The sequence below is a fragment of the Ranitomeya variabilis genome, chromosome 1 (genome assembly GCF_051348905.1).
Source record: "Ranitomeya variabilis isolate aRanVar5 chromosome 1, aRanVar5.hap1, whole genome shotgun sequence".
In the NCBI taxonomy this organism is placed as follows: domain Eukaryota; kingdom Metazoa; phylum Chordata; class Amphibia; order Anura; family Dendrobatidae; genus Ranitomeya; species Ranitomeya variabilis.
This window is the reverse complement of record NC_135232.1, coordinates 600,684,904-600,700,427: the sequence shown is the minus strand read 5'-3', so window position 1 is coordinate 600,700,427 and position 15,524 is coordinate 600,684,904. Positions and strand designations below refer to the sequence as shown.

General features: G+C 45.0%; 1 protein-coding gene across 3 annotated transcripts in view; it reads right to left on the bottom strand.

Annotated features, from left to right (window-relative positions):
- Positions 1 to 15,524, bottom strand: part of MTMR11 (myotubularin related protein 11) — a 59,283-nt gene that overhangs the window by 41,485 nt on the left and 2,274 nt on the right. For 2 of the 3 annotated variants that reach the window (XM_077259073.1, XM_077259065.1), the window contains exons 2-5: positions 14,251 to 14,314; positions 10,811 to 10,947; positions 8,668 to 8,740; positions 6,370 to 6,512 (exon numbers count right to left, since the gene is read on the bottom strand). In XM_077259073.1, coding sequence (XP_077115188.1) covers positions 6,370 to 6,512; positions 8,668 to 8,740; positions 10,811 to 10,947; positions 14,251 to 14,314 — 417 coding nt within the window. Of the gene's footprint in view, positions 1 to 6,284; positions 6,513 to 8,667; positions 8,741 to 10,810; positions 10,948 to 14,250; positions 14,315 to 15,524 lie in introns of all 3 variants that reach the window. The other variant, XM_077259081.1, reaches the window with a different exon arrangement.

Here is a 15,524-nt window from a genome sequence, read left to right as displayed (position 1 = left end):
TGCCATGTTCTCCATAATCACACGTCATCTAATTTTCAGACAAATCAGAGTAGGTTAGATAGGAGGACAGGAAAATGTTTATGTATAGTTATTTATGAGCAAGCACTTGGGTCCTGCAGATTGGGTTGGTTGGTGTCTAATAAAGCGCTGAACGTCCGACTACTGAAGCAACAGAAAACTTAATTTGCGATTAAAACATGCCGCTATGCTTGTGTGCCTCATGGCAGTGTGACCGCTATGCTTGTGTACCTCATGGCAGTGTGACCGCTATGCTTGTGTGTGTGGCGCCCCAGGGTCCTGGTCGCCACAGTGGCATTGCTTTCCTCCCGAGGAGAGTGATGCTACGTTCGGAGGCAAGAAAAGATAACTGTCGCCAGGTACCACAAGCATGCAACATATTCCTACCAGGGGGAGCTTTTGATCCTATTTACTAGGTGACTCCCTATATATATATATATATATATATATATATATCTGGTAGTCTGTATGGAGAGTTAGAAAGTTCCAGACAGCCATCTGAGGAGGATAGAGGGTTCACGGAGCTGTGCATGCCCTAAGATCTGCATCTCCCAGACAGAGACACATAGAAGGCCGAATACATTGCAGTGAGCGTGCAGGAAAGCAAAACACAGGAGAGGATACCAGAAGGGGACCAGCCCCGAGCAGACTGCCTCCTTCTGAGGCGCAGAACACCGGTAGTCGGAATACTGAGGTTGTAAGGACCTCCACGCCTTACATCCGAGACCGGCAGGACAGCTAATTTCACATCACCTGTCTGCACTTACACCCAGGAGGCACGGTGGCACCTCTCAGAGGCCGGGGCATGCTAGAGTCCCTATAAACAGCCTCAAGGCACCAGTCATACAGGATTTGTTCTATCCGACTACGGGGGACGGAGAGAGACACCACATCTGTGAGGACCTTATTTGAAGCTTATGCAGTAAGGGACTACACCACTACAGCACAAGGGAAGGCTATTGATTTCCACCTGACAAGGGGACTCTGGACTTGCCTCCAAACCGGCCGGACTCTACCTGCCCTGTGATCTGGTGCCCTGGACTGTGGCTGCTGAAACCAACAGTAAACAAGGTAAAGAGACTGCAAACCTGTGTCCTCGTTCTTCACTGCACCTTTCATCATACTACCATCTACATACTGGGAAGCCCTGGGGATATACTTCACCTGTGGGAAGGTATACCATCTAGCTGCCATAACATCACCCCAACGGACCCCTTAAAGCAGCGTCGGTCACCCTGACCGAATACCACAGGTGACGTCACGAACATAAACTTTATCCCTTTAAAGACCTTTCCCTTTTACATGGGCACCAAGGCCACGGACCGGGTTGCAACCACCGTGACAGCCCCCTGTGAAACAGCTGGATCCGGTACCGAGTACCCCTAGCCCGTGGGGCAACTCATCTGCCTCATAGAAATGTGACCGCTATGCTTGTGTGCCTCATAGAAATGTGACCACTATGCTTGTGTTCTTCACAGAAATGTGACCGCTATGCTTGTGTGCTTCATGGAAGTGTGACCGCTATGCTTGTGTACCTCACGGCAGTGTGACCGCTATGCTTGTGTGCCTCATGGCAGTATGACCGCTATGCTTGTGTGCCTCATGGCAGTATGACCGCTATGCTTGTGTGCCTCATAGAAGGGTGACCGCTATGCTTGTGGGCCTCATGGCAGCGTGACAGCTATGCTTGTGTGCCTCAAGGCAGCGTGACAGCTATGCTTGTGTGCCTCATGGCAGTGTGACCGCTATGCTTGTGTACCTCATGGCAGCATGACAGCTATGCTTGTGTACCTCATGGCAGTATGACCGATTGTGACCCCTATGCTTGTGTGCCTCATGGCAGCGTGACAGCTATGCTTGTGTACCTCATGGCAGTGTGACAGCTATGCTTTGTGTGCTTCATAGAAGTGAGACCGCTATGCTTGTGTGCCTCATGGCAGCGTGACCGCTATGCTTGTGTGCTTCATAGAAGTGTGACCACTATGCTTGTGTGCCTCATAGAAGGGTGACCGCTATGCTTGTGTGCTTCATGGCAGCGTGACAGCTATGCTTGTGTGCCTCAAGGCAGCGTGACAGCTATGCTTGTGTAACTCATGGCAGTATGACCGATTGTGACCCCTATGCTTGTGTGCCTGAATGGCAGCGTGACAGCTATGCTTGTGTACCTCATGGCAGTGTGACCGCTATGCTTTGTGTGCTTCATAGAAGTGAGACCGCTATGCTTGTGTGCCTCATGGCAGCGTGACCGCTATGCTTGTGTGCTTCATAGAAGTGTGACCACTATGCTTGTGTGCCTCATGGCAGCGTGACAGCTATGCTTGTGTACCTCATGGCAGTGTGACCGCTATGCTTTGTGTGCTTCATAGAAGTGAGACCGCTATGCTTGTGTGCCTCATGGCAGCGTGACCGCTATGCTTGTGTGCTTCATAGAAGTGTGACCACTATGCTTGTGTGCCTCATGGCAGCGTGACAGCTATGCTTGTGTACCTCATGGCAGTGTGACCGCTATGCTTTGTGTGCTTCATAGAAGTGTGACCACTATGCTTGTGTGCCTCATGGCAGCGTGACAGCTATGCTTGTGTACCTCATGGCAGTGTGACCGCTATGCTTGTGTGCCTCATAGAAGTGTGACCGCTATGCTTGTGTGCCTCATAGAAGTGTGACCGCTATGCTTTGTGTGCTTCATAGAAGTGTGACCACTATGCTTGTGTACCTCATGGCAGTGTGACAGCTATGCTTGTGTACCTCATGGTAGTGTGACCGCTATGCTTGTGTACCTCATGGCAGTGTGACTGCTATGCTTTGTGTGCTTCATAGAAGTGTGATCACTATGCTTGTATACCTCATGGCAGTGTGACAGCTATGCTTGTGTACCTCATGGCAGTGTGACCGCTATGCTTGTGTGCCTGACGGCAGCGTGACAGCTACAGTTGTGGCCAAAAGTATTGACACCCCTGCAATTCTGTCAGATAATACTCAGTTGCTTCCTGAAAATGATTGCAATCACAAATTCTTTGGTATTATTATCTTCACTTAATTTGTCTTAAATAAAAAAACACAAAAGAGAATGAAGCAAAAAGCAAAACATTGATCATTTCACACAAAACCCCAAAAATGGGCCAGACAAAAGTATTGGCACCCTCTTGGTGCAATACTTGGTTGCACAACCTTTAGCCAAAATAACTGCGACCAACTGCTTCCGGTAACCATCAATGAGTTTCTTACAATGCTCTGCTGGAATTTTAGACCATTCTTCCTTGGCAAACTGCTCCAGGTCCCTGATATTTGAAGGGTGCCTTCTCCAAACTGCCATTTTTAGATCTCTCCACAGGTGTTCTATGGGATTCAGGTCTGGACTCATTGCTGGCCACCTTAGAAGTCTCCAGTGCTTTCTCTCAAACCATTTTCTAGAGCTTTTTGAAGTGTGTTGTGGGTCATTGTCCTGCTGGAAGACCCATGACCTCTGAGGGAGACCCAGCTTTCTCACACTGGGCCCTACATTATGCTGCAAAATTTGTTGGTAGTCATCAGACTTCATAATGCCATGCACACGGTCAAGCAGTCCAGTGCCAGAGGCAGCAAAGAAACCCCAAAACATCAGGGAACCTCCGCCATGTTTGACTGTAGGGACCGTGTTCTTTTCTTTGAATGCCTCTTTTTTTTCTCCTATAAACTCTATGTTGATGCCTTTGCCCAAAAAGCTCTACTTTTGTCTCATCTGACCAGAGAACATTCTTCCAAAACGTTTTAGGCTTTTTCAGGTAAGTTTTGGCAAACTCCAGCCTGGCTTTTTTATGTCTCGGGGTAAGAAGTGGGGTCTTCCTGGGTCTTCAACCATACAGTCCCTTTTCATTCAGACGCCGACGGATGGTACAGGTTGACACTGTTGTACCCTCGGACTGTAGGGCAGCTTGAACGTGTTTGGATGTTAGTCGAGGTTCTTTATCCAACATCCGCACAATCTTGCGTTGAAATCTCTTGTCAATTTTTCTTTTCCGTCCACATCTAGGAAGGTTAGCCACAGTGCCATGGGCTTTAAACTTCTTGATGACACAGGAACATTCAGGTCTTTTGAGATGGACTTGTAGTCTTGAGATTGCTCATGCTTCCTCACAATTTGGTTTCTCAAGTCCTCAGACAGTTCTTTGGTCTTCTTTCTTTTCTCCATGCTCAATGTGGTACACACAAGGACACAGGACAGAGGTTGAGTCAACTTTAATCCATGTCAACTGGCTGCAAGTGTGATTTAGTTATTGCCAACACCTGTTAGGTGCCACAGGTAAGTTACAGGTGCTGTTAATTATACAAATTAGAGATGCATCACATGATTTTTCAAACAGTGCCAATACTTTTGTCCACCCCCTTTTTTATGTTTGGTGTGGAATTATATCCAATTTGGCTTTAGGACAATTCTTTTTGTGTTTTTTCATTTAAGCCAAATTAAATGAAGATAATAATACCAAAGAATTTGTGTTTGCAATCATTTTCAGGAAGAAACTGAGTATTATCTGACAGAATTGCAGTGGTGTCAATACTTTTGGCCACAACTGTATGCTTGTGTACCTCATGGCAGTGTGACCGCTATGCTTGTGTGCCTGATGGCAGCGTGACAGCTATGCTTGTGTACCTCATGGCAGAGCGGCCGCTATGCTTGTGTACCTCATGGCAGAGCGACCGCTATGCTTGTGTACCTCATGGCAGCGTGACCACTATGCTTGTGTACCTCATGGCAGCGTGACTGCTATGATTGTGTACCTCATGGCAGCGTGACAGCTATGCTTGTGTACCTCATCGCAGCGTGACAGCTATGCTTGTGTACCTCATGGCAGTGTGACCGCTATGCTTGTGTGCCTCATGGCAGTGTGAAAGCTATGCTTGTGTACCTCATGGCAGTGTGAGAGCTATGCTTGTGTGCCTCATGGCATCGTGACAGTTATGCTTGTGTACCTCATGGCAGTGTGACCGCTATGCTTTGTGTGCTTCATTGAAGTGTGACCACTATGCTTGTGTACCTCATGGCAGTGTGACCGCTATGTTTGTGTACCTCATGGCAGTGTGACAGCTATGTTTGTGTACCTCATGGCAGCGTGACAGCTATGCTTGTGTGCCTCATGGCAGCGTGACCGCTATGCTTGAGTACCCCATGGCAGCGTGACCGCTATGCTTGTGTACCTCATGGCAGTGTGACCTCTATGCTTGTGTACCTCATGGCAGCGTGACAGCTATGCTTGTGTACCTCATGGCAGCGTGACAGCTATGCTTGTGTACCTCATGGCAACGTGACAGCTATGCTTGTGTACCTCATGGCAGAGCGGCCGCTATGCTTGTGTACCTCATGGCAGAGCGACCGCTATGTTGTGTACCTCATGGCAGCATGACCACTATGCTTGTGTACCTCATGGCAGCGTGACAGCTATGATTGTGTACCTCATGGCAGCGTGACAGCTATGCTTGTGTACCTCATCGCAGCGTGACAGCTATGCTTGTGTACCTCATGGCAGCGTGACCGCTATGCTTGTGTACCTCATGGCAGTGTGACCGCTATGCTTGTGTACCTCATGGCAGCGTGACCGCTATGCTTTGCATGCTTCATAGAAGTGTGACCACTATGCTTGTGTACCTCATGGCAGCGTGACTGCTATGCTTGTGTACCTCATGGCAGCGTGACCGCTATGCTTGTGTACCTCATGGCAGTGTGACCGCTATGCTTGTGTACCTCATGGCAGCGTGACCGCTATGCTTTGCATGCTTCATAGAAGTGTGACCACTATGCTTGTGTACCTCATGGCAGCGTGACTGCTATGCTTGTGTACCTCATGGCAGCGTGACCGCTATGCTTGTGTACCTCATGGCAGTGTGACCGCTATGCTTGTGTACCTCATGGCAGTGTGACCGCTATGCTTGTGTACCTCATGGCAGCGTGACCGCTATGCTTTGCATGCTTCATAGAAGTGTGACCACTATGCTTGTGTGCCTCATGGCAGCGTGACAGCTATGCTTGTGTACCTCATGGCAGTGTGACAGCCATGCTTGTGTACCTCATGGCAGTGTGACAGCTATGCTTGTGTACCTCATGGCAGTGCGACCGCTATGCTTGTGTGCCTCATGGCAGCGTGACAGCTATGCTTGAGTCCTCATCGTAATGTTACTGCTATGCTTGTATGCCTCATAGGTTTTCAAAGAAAATAAAAAACACAATACAAGCATCCACAAAACGTTCCTGGAAAATCTAAAAACAGAATAGACAAGGTTCCGCTTTTTCCTACCTATAACAGGAGAGACACCAATGGACTTGTCCCTTCAATAAAGATGTCCACAATGGTAGTCATCAATTAAGAGCGGTCCACTTACACTAAAAGCTTCAGTTTTCAAGCCATTGTCACTGAAGTGAAAGTGCATCAGCCGAAACCCTCTGCAGTAGATCAGTAACTCTTCAGGGACAAACTTCAGGCTCAATGACGGGGTGACAACTTTAACTTTACTCTGATTGGTCACTAGAAAAATATAGATCGAAAAAATAAGTCAATGCACAGGGTCCATGCACAAGCTTGACTTGGGCCCTGGTGGGTCAAAATGCTTCTGCCTTTACTAGCTCTCATGTACTAGCATAGCTTCACTACTGGAATGATTTTCCCTTTTACATGTACTAGCACAGCTTCATTACTGGAATGATTTCCTCTTCAGACCATCTCGGTGAGTTTGTCTCTTAGAGAACTCCTCAGCACTGCTGCATCTTCCTGCTGTTTCCACCTGGCTATAGTGGGCACAGCCAGTGTCTGCAGGAATTTAACCCTGCTCTGTCCTGCAAAGATTAGGTTCCCTGGCCTAGCTCCTGTGAGCAGGGTATCTTTAAGCAGCCCCTCTAACCACTCCTTCCCTGAATGTTGTTTCTTGGTTCCTAATTAGTTTGTCTGCTAGTGTTCTGCACTTGTTTGTATTGTTACTCCCATTTTCGCCCTGGCTTGTTTATCACTACGTCATCACAGGTCATTCTCACAATGCATTACTGGGAACGGGAGCATCGCAAGCATCGGGAAGGCTGCTGTGGATGCCGGAAGGTAAGAATATCAAGATTTTTTATTTTTTTAATTATTTTTAACATTATATCTTTAAAAAGAGATAGAAAGAGACCGAGAGAGAATTTCCCTGACTGGAAATTCTTCCGGGCATGCTCAGATTCAAAAGATGGCATCCGTCGCTGGATTCCTGCTTTTGACATCCTGCGCCCATAGGCTTCCATTATAGCCAATGACCGACGGTGCAGGATCCGTCGCTGAGCGATTTTCCGACGTACAGAAAAAACGTTCCTCTGTGAGTTGTCTCCGTCCGACGGACAGCGATTTTACGACGGATCCAGTGCACGACGGATGAAACGGAAGGCCATCCGTCACAATCCATCGCTAAAACAAGTCTATGGTAAAAAACGGATCCTGCAGAAACATTTGCTGGATCCGTTTTTTTTCACAAAACGACTCATTGTGACGAAAAAAGAAAGACGGAAGTGTGAAAGAGGCTACTGGTACTTGCCAGGCCCAAAGTCTTCGTTCTGATAGGTGTACTGTAGTATTTCACATACAGGTGCTTCCCATTAAATTAGAATATCATCAAAAAAGTTAATTTATTTCAGATCTTCAATACAAAAAGTGAAACTCATATAATAACCAGTTATTGCAAACAGAGTGATCTATTTCAAGCCAGCTTCTTTAGCAATGACCTTTTGTGGCTTACCCTCCTTGTGGAGTATGTCAGTGACTGCCTTGTGGACATTTGTCAAGTCAGCAGTCTTCCCCATGATTGTGGAGCTAGTGAAAGAGACTAAAGGACCTTTTTAAAGCCTTAGGAAGCCTTTGCAGGTGTTTTTTGTTAATCTAATTTACTGAGTTAATGACTTTTGGGTTTAATTATTGGCTGTAAGCCATAATCATCAACATTAACAGAAATAAACACGTGAAATCGATCACCCTGTTTATAATGACTCTATATGATATATGAGTTTCACTTTTTGTACTGAAGAACTGAAATAAATTAACTTTTTGATGATATTCTAATTTAGTGAGAAGCACCTGTAAAATGTAGCTTAAAAGCTTGGCTGGAAACAGAGTCTAGTTGATGACTCCTTTGAAGAAGAGTCTAGTTGATGACTGCTTCCTTTCTTACCGTCCATCCTGCTTTGATTGACAGTTTCCAACTATACCCAAACAGGTATATACCTGTCAATCAGGCCCCACTGGGTGGGATGAAGGTGTGAAAACCTGCTCTCCCTGTGTCAGGCTTACTTGTGTAATATGTAGCTTTCCGTAATGAGTGAGCCAGTCTAGATTTGATACATGATTGGACAGGTGCCCTTTAATTGTCTTTCCATCCTGTACTACCCAACCTCCAGGAGCTGCTACTAAAGCCTTCTTTTATTTTTTTTTCTCTATGAAAGTGGCTGAAATCTGCAGCAAAATCCATAAACACAATATCATATGTTCATCTCCCTTTATTTTTCTGCCGGCGTCCATTAATCTAATCTTTCGGTCTCAGCAGAATTACCTGCTAATTCAGAATCTCAGAGGACTCCTTTGATCTCTCCGGTGTAAATCTGGATAATACAGGCATTCAGCAGCGAGGAATGATTTACTGCAAGAGTAACATGTCAGCTCTCACCTGCCAAAATCCTGTCAGCACAGGGTAGAGAGATATCATTGTCGCTGTCAAATATCACCTCCTGGGAGGAATCCTGTCACAGAACAAACACGTTTTGTTAACTGTTTCACATCATAGGAACACAACAAAGTGAGGCATCTGGAGTTTAAAAAAAACAAGGATGTTAAAGCACAACTTCGCCCAGGGCTCTTTTCCCCTGAATCATTCAGTTGTTCCTACAATGGCCTAGAAAGCCGAGATTTGAATTGAAATAGTTTTTTTCCAAAGTGTTCCTCCAATGTGTAGTTACTACCGTTACATATTTGTTGAGGCGCCCTGGTATACTCGTTTTCCCCTCTGGGAACTTGCATATTGTTTTCAGTGAAGGTGATACAAATCACAACAAATAGAACTTTAGGTAGGCACCATAACAGCAACTGTGTATAAAGCAACATGTATGTATACTGAGCACCTCTGTCCTCCTATGTGTACATACTGTGACCCTCCCTGCTTCTGTGTATATATTCTGTGCCCTCTTTCTTTTTTTCTATGTGTATGTACAGTGCCCTACTTTGTGTGTGCGTATTGTGCCCTCTTCTTCTCTAATCTGTGTATGTGCTGTGCCCCCTTCTCTTCTGTGTGTATATAATGTGCCCTCTTCTTCTCTTCTGTGTGTATATACTATGTCTTCGTCTCTTCTTTATGAATGTACTGTGTACTCTTCTCTTCTGTGTGTATATTGCACCCTCTTCTTCTCTTCTTTGTGTGTACAGTGTCCTCTTCTCTTCTTCTCTTTATTAATGTACTGTGCCCTCTTCTTCTGTTTTGTGTGTGTACTGTGCTCTTTTCTCTTTTGTATGTTTATACTGTGCCCTTTTGTCTCTTATGAATGTACTGCGCCCTCCTCTTCTGTTCTGCATATGAACTGTGCCCTCTCTTCTTCTGTGTGTGTACAGTGCCCTCTTCTCTTCTGTGGGCATATACTGTGCTCTTTTCTCCTCCTCTTTATGAATGTACTGTGCCATCTTCTTCTGTTTTGTGTGTGTACTATGCTCTGTTCTCTTTAGTGTGTTTATACTGTGCCCTTTTGTCTCTTTTATGAATGTACTGCGCCTTCCTCTTCTGTTCTGCATATCTACTGTGCCCTATTCTCTTTTGTGTAAAAATACTATGCCCTTTTCTTCTCTCCTTTATAAATGTACTTTGCCCTCTTCTTTTGTTCAGCATGTATACGGAGCTCTCTTGTGCAGTGTGTAATGTGCCCTCTTCTTCTGTTCTGCATGTGTACTGTGCCCTTCTTTTGTGTGTGTGTACTGTGCCCTCTTCTCTTTTGTGTAACTATTCTGTGCCCTTTTGTTCTCTCCTTTATGAATTTACTGTGACTTCTTCTTCTGTTCTGCATATGCACTGGGTCCTCTTCTTCTGCTGTGCATGCGAATTGTGCCCTCTTCTCTTTTGTTTATATGTGTTTTTTTCTTCTTTTTTTCTTCTCTCCTATATGAATGTACTGTGCCTTCTTCTTCTCTTCTGTTTTTGTATGTACTGTACCCTCTTCCTCCCTTCTGTGTACATATGTAATGGGGCCTCTTCTATGCATGCATGTAAAGTGTTCACTTCTATGTGTATGTACTGTGCCCTCCTCTCTTTTGTGTATATATGTATTTTTCTTCTCTCCTTTATGAATTTCCGATGCCTTCTTCTTCTCTGTTTTTGTATGTACTGTGCCCCCTTCTATGCATGTATGTACTGTGCTTTCCTCTCTTGTGTGTGTGTGGTGTGCCCTCTTCACTTCTCTTTTGTGTGAGTAATGGGACATCTTCTCTTCTGTGTGTTTATGTACTTTGCCCTCTTCTTCTATGTGTGCATTTACTATGCTCTCATCTTCTCTTCTGTGTGTATGTACTGTGCTTTCGTCTTCATTTGTATGTATCTACTGTGGAAAAACTCCTGCTTCTTGTATCGGAGAGTGAGACAGCAAAATCCGCAGCGTGTGCACATAGCCTAATTCTTCTGTTTTATGACTGTTGTAGCCACTGGTATATTTGAATGCATTTTTTAGTCTTATAAAAACAAAACAAAAACTGATGAAAAATTGTGTGTGACAGTAGGCGAAGGTGTTAGCATACACCAAGCTGCAAGGTGAGGGATATATTTCTGCCATTACCTGAGTGGAGCTGAAACAATCTGGTCGGAAAGCGATCCGGTAGCTGGTACAATACAGGGTTCCAAAAACATCATGGTAGCCATCTTTGAAATGCAATCGTTTTCTAACCCTTAAGGATTTCTCATGTACCTGTTCACCTGTGAGACACAAATCGATTGGTTTATTTATTATCTCACATGGGGTCAGAACATGAGGTCGGCGTACCCAAATTGATCGCCACCACTCCTTTTTTCAGACATGACTATAGAGCGAGTGCACACGCTCACATACCAGGCCGCACCCCTATAAAACGTAAACTCTGGATATATTACATAGCGTGCCGATAATGGTCACCTTAGAACAGGCTGAATGTATTTAGGCAGAAAATCCGCGGTGTCGCGTGCTTTGCTGTTGTGGTTTGCGTGAAGACTTAACACTATCAGCGCAAGGTATTTCCTCTTTAACCTTTGCACAGTAATGCTTGTGAAGACATTATAAAAAACATGCTATACGACAAGTGGGAGGAGAGCTTATTTCCATACAGTGACATTAAAGTGACAGACACCCTCACCAAGTGCTACTGTGGTTCTCCCAGTGCCGCTGCCACTTTTTTCTAATCAGTGGTCACAAAGAAGGAGGTCATCAGAATAACCAGATCACTAGCTAATGAGTTCTAATATGATCGGTAGCCCTAGAGATCAGGGGACCAACCTCTAGAATGACAGGGGAGGCCACATCCACATCCAGGCAAGGGATGATTGGAAAGCTGACCACATACATGCAAGGCAGTCTCCAATCACTTCTATGAAAGTTGTCTCTATACAGTGGGGGAAATAAGTATTTGATCCCTAGCTGAATTTGTAAGTTTGCTCACTAACAAAGACATGAACAGTCTATAATTTATTTTAACATTGAGAGATAGAATATCAAAAATAAAATCCAGAAAATCACATTGTATAAATTATGTAAATGTATTTGCCTTTTGCAGTGAAAAATAAGTATTTGATCCCTCTGGCAAACAAGACTTAATACTTGGTGGCAAAACCCTTGTTGGCAAGCACAGCAGTCAGACGTATTTTGTAGTTGATGATGAGGTTTGCACACATGTCAGGAGTAATTTTGGTCCACTCCTCTTTGCAGATCATCTCTAAATTATTAAGATTTTGAGGTTGTCTCTTGGCAACTCAGAGCTTCAACTCCCTCCATAAGTTTTCTATGGGATTAAGGTCTGGAGACTGGCTAGGCCACTCCATGACCTTAATGTGCTTCTTCTTGAGCCACTCCTTTGTTGCCTTAGCTGTATGTTTTGGGTCATTGTCTTGCTGGAAGACCCAGCCATGACCCATTTTTAATGTCCTGGCGGAGGGAAGGAGGTTGTCACTCAGGATTTTACGGGAAACATGGCTCTATCCATTCTCCCACTGATGCTGTAAAGTAGTCCTGTGCGCTTAGCAGAGAAACACCCCCGAAAGACAATGTTTCCACCTCCATGCTTGACAGTGGGGATGGTATTCTTTGGGCCATTGGCAGCATTTCTCTTCCTCCAAACACGGCGAGTTGAGCTCATGCCAAAGAACCCAATTTTTGTCTCATCTGACCACAGCTCCTTCTCCCAATCACTCACAGAATCATCCAGGTGTTCATTGGCAAACTTCAGACAGGCCTGCACATGTGCCTTCTTGAGCAGGGGGATCTTACGGGCACTGTAGGATTTTAAAACTTTACAGCGCAATGTGTTACCAATGGTTTTCTTGGTGACTGTGGTCCCAGCTGCCTTGAGATCATTAACAAGTTCCCCCTTGTACTTTTCGGCTGATCTCTCACCTTCCTCATGATCAAGGATACCCCACAAGGTGAAATTTTGTATGGTGCCCCAGATCGATGTCGATTGACAGTCATTTTGTATTTTTTCCATTTTCTTACTATTGCACCAGCAGTTGTCTCCTTCTCACCTAGCGACATACTTATAGTTCTGTAGCCCATTCCAGCTTTGTGCAGGTCTATGATCTGATCCCCGACATCCTTATAAAGCTCTTTGGTCTTGACCATGTTGTATAGGTTAGAGTCTGACTGATTAATTGGTCTGTGGATAGGAGACTTTCATAAAGGTGACTATGTAAGACAGCTGTCTTTAATGCAGGTCACGAGTTGATTTGGAGTGTCTAACCGGGTCTGTAGGAGCCAGAACTCTTAATGGTTGGTAGGGGATAAAATACTTATTTCTCACTGCAAAATGCAAATAAATTTATATAAATTATACAATGTGATTTTCTGGATTTTATTTTTGATATTCTATATCTCAATGTTAAAATTAACCTACCCTTACAATTATAGACTGTTCATGTCTTTGTCAGTGGCAAACTTACAAAATCAGCAAGGGATCAAATACTTATTTCCCCCACTGTAGATATGAATGATGTAGATGTGAATGGAGAAAGTCAAGTATATGTGTGTCCACCTACAACAAGGGAGCCCCGTGGGAATATTATTCGGGTAAGAGTCTGTGAGGCCATTTTTCTCACTGGAGTGCTATAACCTATTCGTTTTCAACATCGGTAGTGATCCAAGATCACTATCTTACTTGTTCTCGATGGGGCGATTCTCAGTGTCATGTATGTCTGTCACAAAAAAAACAGCTCTGAACAACTAAAATGAGCCCTAATGTGAGGAGGACAAGTCTTCAGACTCTGTATTAGAAATAAGACATTTCCCGTTTACTGAAAGAAAGCCGAGATCTTGGAAATTGTGAGCAACTGAATACCCAGTCGAACTTATAGAGGACCAGTCACTTACCATAATTGTTTCTTACACTGTGTAAATGTCGCTGACTGTCCTCCTGGAAGCGGAGATGTCCTTCTTTTATTCCTGCTCCTCTCTGTTCCTGAGTTATGGCCTCCTTTTCCCTGTATGTAAATCTAGTTTTAATATCCAAGGAGGCGTGGCCCTTAATTCTTTTTTGTGGGCGTGTTCCTGAGAATCACACACATTTGGCTAAGGACTACATTTCTGTCCAGGGAAGAGGGGGCCATATCTCAGGAATGGAGAGGCGCAGGAACAAATGAAAAAAATCCCCGGATTCAGGAGAACAGTGACTTTTACACAAGGTAAATAAATTACATCTTTATGACAAGTGACAGGTCCCTATAAAACTTCTTTACAAAGAACTAGAGTTTCCCATGCTGAAGAAAAGCAGATCAGGCAGAAAGGCCCAACAGAGAAACCACTCCCCGGAGAGATATGGCCTTAATTATAAAGTGGGGGTGGAGTGGGGCTGCGACAATAAAAATACAAAATTAGAAAATAAGCTTTAGTGGATCCACATGTCTGAAGTCTGCAGACACAGCAAGAAGGAGGCGGCGGGCTGGACAGGAAGTTTACGTTTGTGGCTTTGTATGCCGGCTACTGTTGTCATGGTAACAGGCAGGCGTGCTGCACCCTCGCGCACATACACGCTTCCTCACCTGGCAGGCATTTCAGACCCACACCGCGCTGGTTTACGTTTGGAGAACTTGATGAGCTTGTGACCTGGAGAGATGAAAATAAAATGCATCAAGGGATGTCACTATATATATATATATATATTCGGCGTATGTCCGAAGTGACAATATACTTGTACATAATTCTCTAGTGTTTAGGCTTAGATATCGATGGCCTATCTATGGATAAATCATAATTGGATCGGTGATTATCTGTCAACTCTTAGCAGGTCCACCGGTTCATAGTGTCCTGCCTCTCCGGCCCAGCAGGACGGTCCTGAATTTGGCACGCTGTCCCGGGGTGGTTGGCGCTATGTCTCGCTTTTATCTAGTTTTTTTTTATCCTACTCCTTTAAGCAGTGTAACTTGTAAAATAGAAGTTCCCTTTAAACATAGTGGCAGAGGCTACTTTCTCTTGACTAATGTTTCAGTCATCCTCCTGGTATTGTAATCTCGGCCTCCGCTGCAGAACGTAGCTGGACAGCATGTGTACAAGTTGTCTCCAAATCTGCAGGGTATGACTCACTCGCCTTCATATTCTGGAAACGAAAAGTGTTTTCTGTTCTGTAAATGATGTTCCCGGGTCCGGCTGGAATGTGAAACCTCCCATTGTGGGATCCCAGAAATCCAAATGTAAAAATAAAAATGACGGAAATGCGGGCTAGCGGTCTCCTGCTCACCACCTGCTTCAGCCCTCGTGGCAAATATCATGGAATATGGAATATGAGGCACTCGCTGTTCCATCCACGGCCCTCCTTTTCGGCATCACTTACAATCAGCTCTTCCATATTTACATTTACAGACTGGTTCATACATCCAGCACTTTTGTCCCATTCACCGGGGGCACAACCTGCTGCCTCCGTGTCCATGTGGCTAGCGGTGCCCCCTGGCATCTAGTCATACATGCTTGTCTATATCTCCTGAGAGATGAGGAGAGGTTTCCGGGAGCAGATACGGGCAACTACTAAGGGTCCACTCTTCATATATCATTAGAATAAGGGTCTGGGTCTCCTAACCCCTTGTGAACGGGCCTTTGTGCCAACAGGCATATGGGGGGTACAGTATGGATCTTGGTTGATTGCCCATGGGACCAGCTGACAATATAATGTCCAGAATATTAACTGACAATGGATATTGGGGGGGGAGGGGGGAAGCAGGCTTGCACATGCTGAGTTTCAGCATGTCTGACCTTTGTTAGGAGAAGAGATGATGCCAAAGGTATCTGGCAGAGGCTTTTTGTCTCTCCCCTGTGAGAATAC